The 7500-nt window shown below is 41.2% G+C and overlaps 1 protein-coding gene and 1 pseudogene across 1 annotated transcript; one reads left to right on the forward strand and one right to left on the reverse strand.

The window, feature by feature from the left end:
- Nucleotides 1–12: 12 nt before the first annotated feature.
- Nucleotides 13–2110, reverse strand: LOC130389198 (olfactomedin-4-like). The gene is made up of 7 exons (XM_056598872.1): nucleotides 2002–2110; nucleotides 1726–1851; nucleotides 1265–1483; nucleotides 1071–1089; nucleotides 835–984; nucleotides 147–394; nucleotides 13–36 (listed from the first exon to the last, which is right to left on the reverse strand). The coding sequence occupies exons 1-7, from the start codon at nucleotides 2053–2055 to the stop codon at nucleotides 13–15; spliced, it is 840 nt and encodes a 279-aa protein (XP_056454847.1). The 5' UTR covers nucleotides 2056–2110.
- Nucleotides 2111–3166: 1056 nt separating this feature from the next.
- LOC130389200 (olfactomedin-like) overlaps nucleotides 3167–7500 on the forward strand; it is a 7869-nt pseudogene continuing 3535 nt past the window's right edge.

Here is a 7500-nt window from a genome sequence, read left to right on the forward strand (position 1 = left end):
AAAATCCCACTTCTAATGACCCATGTTTTTGCCAGGCTAAATGGTAACAGTATAAAGGGTTCTTGTAGTAGCCAGTCTGCAGAGTTGTCCCATAATCTTAACAATAGTGGGTAGTGGGTCCTGCATAGTAAGTGTCTGCTGTTTGCCTGAAGCTGGCTACTCGGGTTCGTACCTGGAGTGCTGATCCCGACTATCAGGGCGCTCAGAGTGGTGTAGCGCCTCACATAATGGGCGTATACGTTGCTGCTGGTCAGAATCACACGCCAATACCAATTCTCCTTCCCAGCGTCAGGTTTGGGGTCACGACCCCAGGATCCGAACTTGTAAGAGCCTGGGTATTCTCCTGCTGTGTAGACCCTCGGGCCCGTCACGTTGACAAGTCGAGGACCGCCACCTAAAGGGTGACAACATGTTGGGGAGGCAGGAGAGAGGTGAGGAGAGGAGGGAAGAGGAGAGGAGAAGAGAGGAGGGGAGAGGAGAGGAGAGGAGAAGGAGAGGAGAGGAGAGAGAGGAGAGGAGAGGAGAGGAGAGGAGAGAGAGGAGAGGAGAGAGGGGAGAGAGAGGAGAGGAGAGGAGAGGAGGAGGAGGAGAGGAGAGGAGAGGAGAGGAGAGAGGGGGGGAGAGAGGAGAGGAGAGGAGAGGGAGAGGAGCAGAGAGGAGCAGAGAGGAGAGATGATAGTGGATAGGAGAAAATAGCAAAGTGGATAGGTGACGAGAAAAGAGGACAGCAGAGCAGAGGATTAAAGAGGAGACACCAACAGACCATGGAGAAGGAATAAATTGAATAAGTATCTTGAGGAGACTGAGGAGACTTGGTCAGTGTAACTGAAATACCATGTGAAGGAATGACTGTGGGAATAAGGTGGCGTCCATTCTTGCAGTGATCCAGGTCTCTGGTGAGACGGTTGTTGGTCTTCTCTCTCTTCACCGTCTGCATGGTGTCAAACGCTTCCAGCTGCTGCATCTCTTCTTTTATATATGCAGCTGAGGGACATATAGGAATAAACCACGCATATCGTGATCCTTTTGGTGAGTCTCTTATTCTTGGATATTCTCTGTGTTATGTATACTACACTTATTAGTCTTGACCTCCAAAATGTTACTTTGTTTTAAGGGTTGGAGTAGTTATGATATCTTTGCACCTGAAATAATTCACATTAAACTAAAGAATTAAAGGTTCTTTATTAAAATCACTTGCAGTGCCTTTAGGATGGTATGCTACTTAGAGCTACTTCTATATAGTTGGAACATGTTAAGGGGTTACCGTCTCAGACACGTCGCTGTTTTGTTGCCTAAACCCGAGGTGGGTGCTGTTGAGCCTGTTCACGAGCTGCTGAATCTCAGCCATGTCGTTGTGGATGACCTGCAGGGTGATGGCCCCGTACAGATCCCCATCGTTCTCCTGCTCCAGCTCAGACACCACAGCCACCAGCTCGGGCAAGCGCTGCTCCAGGGCCAACAGCAGACCATCAAACTCCAGGGCCTTTTCAGAGAGATAGCAGTGTGTTCAGCGTCAACTGCAGCATCTGTTTACGTTGACATTCAGTGTGAGTCCAACATCAAGGATATTTATAGGAAAAGACTAGATTGACTAGAGTGTGAAGATGCTATAGTGACAAGAAACCTCAAAGCATCTCAACCAAACCCAATTCAAAACATATTTGTGGGTGGAGCACAATGATATTAAAGTTAAAAGTTGGATTCCATGAGTTTATGTCTTGAAACCTTCTGTGGATTGACGTCCTGGTTACATTTCACAGCGCCTTGCTCCACAGTGTTGAGTTTGTTGTGAGGAAACGGTTTCTCTGCATTCTCAAACTCACAAATACAAGCGTCAAGGGCATAGGCCACCTGCAAGATAAGCCTTGTTGTCAATCGTTGCAAGCATGAAAAACATTGATTGCATAGATTCAGGTTTCCATTTAAATATTGTTCATTTATTATAATATAAAATTATATTTGATATAATATTACACTGTTTCTATTGTATTATATTCTTACCTGATGAAAAGTAATGTGCAGCGTGAAGAGTTGGAGAATCGTAGCAAGATACATGATGATGATGAGCAACGGCACACTTTCAATAACCACAGTAAGAATCAGACCCTATCTCTCTGAGCAGTGGACACTCCCACTATGCTCTGCAAGCCCCAGCAACGCCTCTGATGTGTGTGTGTGTGTGTGACTGTGTGTGTTTGTGTTTGTGTGTGTCTTGTGTGTGTGTGTGTTGTGTGTGTGTGTGTGCGTGTGTGCGTGTGTGGTGTGTGTGTGTGTGTGTGTGTGTGTGTGTGTGTGTGCGTGTGTGTGTGTATGTGTGCGTGTGTCGTGTGTGCGTGTGTGCGTGTGTGGTGTGTGTGTGTGTGTGTTCAGTCGGCCCAGCGGTCTGTCTGTCTGTCGGTCTGTCTGACTGACTGTGAGAAAGTGTGCGTGGCTCTTATGCAACGCACAAAAGTAAAAGTAAGGCTTTGGTCCTCATGTAAACCAACCAACAGGGAATTTGAGAACATGAAATAAACAAATACAGGAATTGAATATAAAAAAAATCTTGTTTCCACCTTTTTCCTGCAAGGGGACTCAGCATTACATCTGTTGAGGATGTTGGAGAACAATACTTGCAATGCTGAAAAATTATTACCAAATGGGAAACGGTTTTACGTGACGAATGATGAAAGAGGGAACAGAGAATGTTTGTATTGCAATTATTGCAGGATCTTACTCATGTGGGGAACCACCAACATCCAGTTCTCAAAATTCATAATACCGTATTGATTTTGCAAGGGCTTTCATCAATGAGCCCTCAGCTAAATCAGCATTTATTTTTTTGACCTTATTCAGCACAATATAGTATCATAGCTGACATTCATTTACTAATTTAAATCGAGGGCACTCTGAGTTAGATGTTGGGCTGATAACCTGCATGTTGGTTTGGTTTGGATGGCCAAAAGTGGAGGAGTGGGGTTTGGTTGATTTACCTCAAGTGTTTGTGTTGATGTATTGATTTGATAGGGACGGGTCTTGACTTTGTTTGATGTCAGGTTCAGTGGCTGCAGCACAGATTAGGAGAGCATTCCGTTTGTTTCTTTTTTCTTGGTGTGGCGGCGACAGCGTGTAGAGGTCCAGTTTGGCAGAAACGTCCTCTGAGCCCTTCCTTGGCGTTCTGACTCCGATGGCGCGACTGCATGAGTACCTCACCGTATGCTGCAGAGGTCTAGAGGCCAGCTTACTTTGGTTCCATTACGTTTAATTAGGTGGAGGTGATATCAGATTACATTGCGTTCTGTGTGGACTCAGTACTGCAAACCAACACTGTTAAAATGTATCCCAACAATAAACCCTGGGTATAAGGAAAGTTAAAATCACTCTTAACTAAAAAGAATGTGGTCCATATCCATAAGGACGAAATTGCTAAGAGAGATACGCAAAGAGAAATTAAAAGACAGATTAAGATAGACAAGAATACTTACAAACAAAAAGTAGAGCAAAACATGGCCCTGGGTGATTCTAGGCAGGCTGAGCAGCCAATCAAGGCCATGATGACCAGCGCCCCTCATAAGGGGAAGAGGAAAAACAACATAGCTCTTAAGGGTGGGGAAGGCCAGGATATGGCAAATAATCTGATGTTTTCTTCTCTCGTTTTGAAAAAGGGATTGGAACTAACACTGACCAAAAGCAGCCTGATCTAACAACCAGTCAGTATCAATATCTCACAGACAGAAGTGTGTGCAAAGTTCAAGAGAGTTAACACACGCAAGAGCCCCGGCCCAGACAACATCTGTGGCAATGTGTTAAAATTCTGTGCTGAACAACTGTCCCCGGTTTTCCCAGATATTTTCCAGTCCTCTCTGGATCAGTGCACTGTTCCACTTTTATGGAAAACATCAACGATTATCCCCATCCCCAAGATTCCTTCACCGAATGAGCACAACCGCTATCGTCCTATAGCATTAACTTCACTGGTAATGAAATGCTTCGAAAGGATAGTGAAAAATATATATTTTACCAAGGATCAACCATCTACTAGACCCTCTGCAATTTGCTTATCAGTCCAGCAGGGGGGTTGATGATGCTATTTTAACTTTGTACTGGATGGAGGCCTGATACTCTGGCTCCTTGACTTCCTAAGTCAGAGAGTCCAACAGGTGAAGGTTGGCTCTTCTCTTTCTGATCAAATCATGACTAATATCAGCTCCCCCGTCCCCCGAAGGATGTGTGCTATCTCCCCTACTGTTTATACTATACACCAACAACTGCTCCAGCCCTCACACTGGTGGGCATTTAATTAAGTTTGCTGACGATACAGCACTGGTCAGAGGTCAGCCTCCTCCAAGGAGATGAGCAGAACCATGGCCCAGTCCTACATGAGTCCCTTGACTGGTGTGAAAAATCCCGTCTCCTGCTAAACACCTCAAAGACTAAAGAGATGGCTTTTGATTTTAGGAGAGACAAAGCATTTCGTTCAACGATTATCCATGGGGCGCCCATACGGTCTGTCCATGAGTATAAGTATCTGGGGGTGGTTTTAGACAATAAGTTGAAGTGGGAGCAGTACACAGAACTCATTCAGAAAAAAAGGACTATAAAGGCTTTACTTTTTAAAAAGGCTGATCTCATTTGATGTAGACTGCAAAATGGCTAAGAGGTTCTACACTGCTTATGTGGAGAGTGTCTTGACCTCCTGCATAATCTGCTGGTTCGGCAGCGCGGCAGAAGCACAGAAGAGTAGGATTAGGAAAATAGTGACCACTGCCAGCCAGTTGTTAGGTAGTAATTTAAATAGTCTGGAAAACACCTACTGAGAGAGAGTTCAGAATAAAGCTGAAAAGATTTTAGAAAATTCAAAACAACCACTTTTTTTCCACCTTTGAACTATTAGCTATTATCCTCAGGTAGCAGGTTTCGAAAATAGGATAAAACAGTCATTCATTCCACAATCCATCAGCTTTTTAAACAAACATTTAAAAATAAGGTTTTAATTGTTGGTTGAAAATGCCAACATCTTTAGATGTGTCCTTGAACTACGTGGGAAATTAGATTTTGGGGGCTTGTCTTGTCAGTGGTTGTTTATTTTTTGTTGTTTGTTTTTATGTTGTTGTCATGTGTATCTGTCTATTCACTGAGAACAATTTCCCCAAGGGGACAATAAATTATCTATCTATCTATCTAATTTGTATTAGGGGTTGACTTATATTTATTCAGTTTGAGTTGATTTTTTATTTTATGGTTAATTCCTACAGGTTACTTATTGATAATATTTAAGATATTGGTTGCGGCTCCAAATTTAGACGACATCATTCAGGTCCCTTCTTAACATCTTTTAGATTGTTGGACCAAAGACCAGTTGGTTCAAATGACAGATCTTTATGGGGTTGCATCTTTAAGTCCCTTCACAGACAAGCATAAAGATAACCATATTACAAAGCTTGATTCTTTTCCACTTCCACGTTGGGAAAATGTTGTTGATCTGGTAGGATCCTCGAATTATGACATCAAGTTTGATCTTCTTAAGTTTACTGGAAGGTTCCCTTATCTCCTAAAGCAAGTTGGATTTTAGCTGTTTATGACACCCTCTGGCCAGTATACATTAATGCCTTTTTGTTTTAATGCAAAGTACTGGAGACTTTTCAATGCCTTATAAATCAGTGATAAATCTGGTCTGTGGGTTTTGACGTTAATTTGTATGACAGTCAATTACAATGACTACTGTGCTCCGTATGTCCTACACATCCAAACTGTGTTTGAAAGTTTGGCATGGGCACACCTGACAGTTGATCTGGCCAGATGTGACTTTGCTAAGGTAACAGTGACATACCTGGGCATATTTAAAGGCACCCAGTGCAACTTTATGTAAACATTCAATGAAAAATAAACATTCAATTTCTAGTCTTTTTTACACTTAGTAAGTTTCAATAACTCCATACCATTACATATCGACATTCAAGGAGCAAAGATGAGACGTCGCTGTGTGGTGAGAACTGATAGAAAATCGTAAACAACAACAATCGCCGGTGGGGAGAAGCCATTTTTCCATTGACTGGAAGCCTGCTTTATTTATTGTAGGTTACAAAAAATAAATAAAATGGCGGCATTGTTGTTGTTATCGATTTTCTATCAGTTCTCACCACACAACGACGTCTCATCTTTGCTGCTTGAATGTCGGTATGTAATGGTATGGAGTTATTGAAACTTACTACGTGTAAAAAAGACTAGAAATTGAATGTTTATTTTAAGCCTCGAAAGTTGCACTGGGTGCCTTTAATAGTACAAAATAATGGTGGCAGTGTGACCTCACACTGAAAAGGACAAAGTGAAGCCAATGAAAGCAGTGAGATCAGTGCATGTTGCCATTCAAAGCACTTGCTTGGGAATATCAAATAATACCTTTTTGCTTATACTGCTAATAATAAAGATGATGATATTCTTCTGTTTCATAATTACCATCAAATTATAACATATAATAACTTTATTTTATCCTTTATTTAGACTTATTCTATTCATGTAGTTACTTGTTTTTTTGAGCTAACCTCCATCAGAAAGCTGTCATGGTCAATTTTAAAATATGTCAGACAGGTACTACCGTACAAAGGCAAGTTAGGCGTCATGACTCAACATGAACTTGTGGCAATGTTTATCTTGTTGTTGTGGCCAACTATCTTGATTCAATCTTGCTCGGTTCAATTCTCTGGAATAAAATGTGTAAACATCGGATGAAAAATCAAGGAAGGGTCAGTTTCTCCATGCAAATATGCCAAGTGCCTTGGTATAATGTAGATCACCAATTAAGTGATAGATTAAGCTGTTGTTTAGTATATATGTCATCTAGGTTTAATTTAAATTTAAATTGTATATTCTAATACAATAATGTATAGATATTTTTTAAGGTCCTAATCTACATTTTGAAAACATACAGACTTTTTAATAAAATAATAAGAAACATGGAATCTAGTAAGAAATTTGAAAAAGAATAATGTTGGAAAAAAGCTATATATCTGAGGGGCAACACTAGTTGTTGCACTTTGATGTACTGCTGTTGTATTGTCTATACAGCAGCAATTCCTAGTAGTTGAAAGGCAAAGTTCATTATCTGCATTTTTAAGGCTAATTGGTGAAGAATATTGGTGATTTCGGAGTGATTCCACATATTTATTTAAAACACAATTGCCTTGAAATATATTAAGAAAAAAAATTGTTCTCACTGTTGACATAGTTACAATGGTAACTACTCCCAGTATTAATATATATCCAATATACCAAACAGTGTATTGCTCAAGTGAATCTGTGGTAATTTTGAAAATCAGGAAAACCCAGAAAAACAAAGGGGAAGTCATTATCGGAAGAGTGCGGTTAAACTTCACATTTTCGCAATTGTGATGGCACTGCTTATTGTGTGTGTGTGTGTGTGTGTGTGTGTGTGTGTGTGTGTGTGTGTGTGTGTGTGTGTGTGTGTGTGTGTGTGTGTGTGTGTGTGTGTGTGTGTGTGTGTGTGTGTGTGTGTGTGTGTGT

Source organism: Gadus chalcogrammus, chromosome 9, assembly GCF_026213295.1.
Source record: "Gadus chalcogrammus isolate NIFS_2021 chromosome 9, NIFS_Gcha_1.0, whole genome shotgun sequence".
In the NCBI taxonomy this organism is placed as follows: domain Eukaryota; kingdom Metazoa; phylum Chordata; class Actinopteri; order Gadiformes; family Gadidae; genus Gadus; species Gadus chalcogrammus.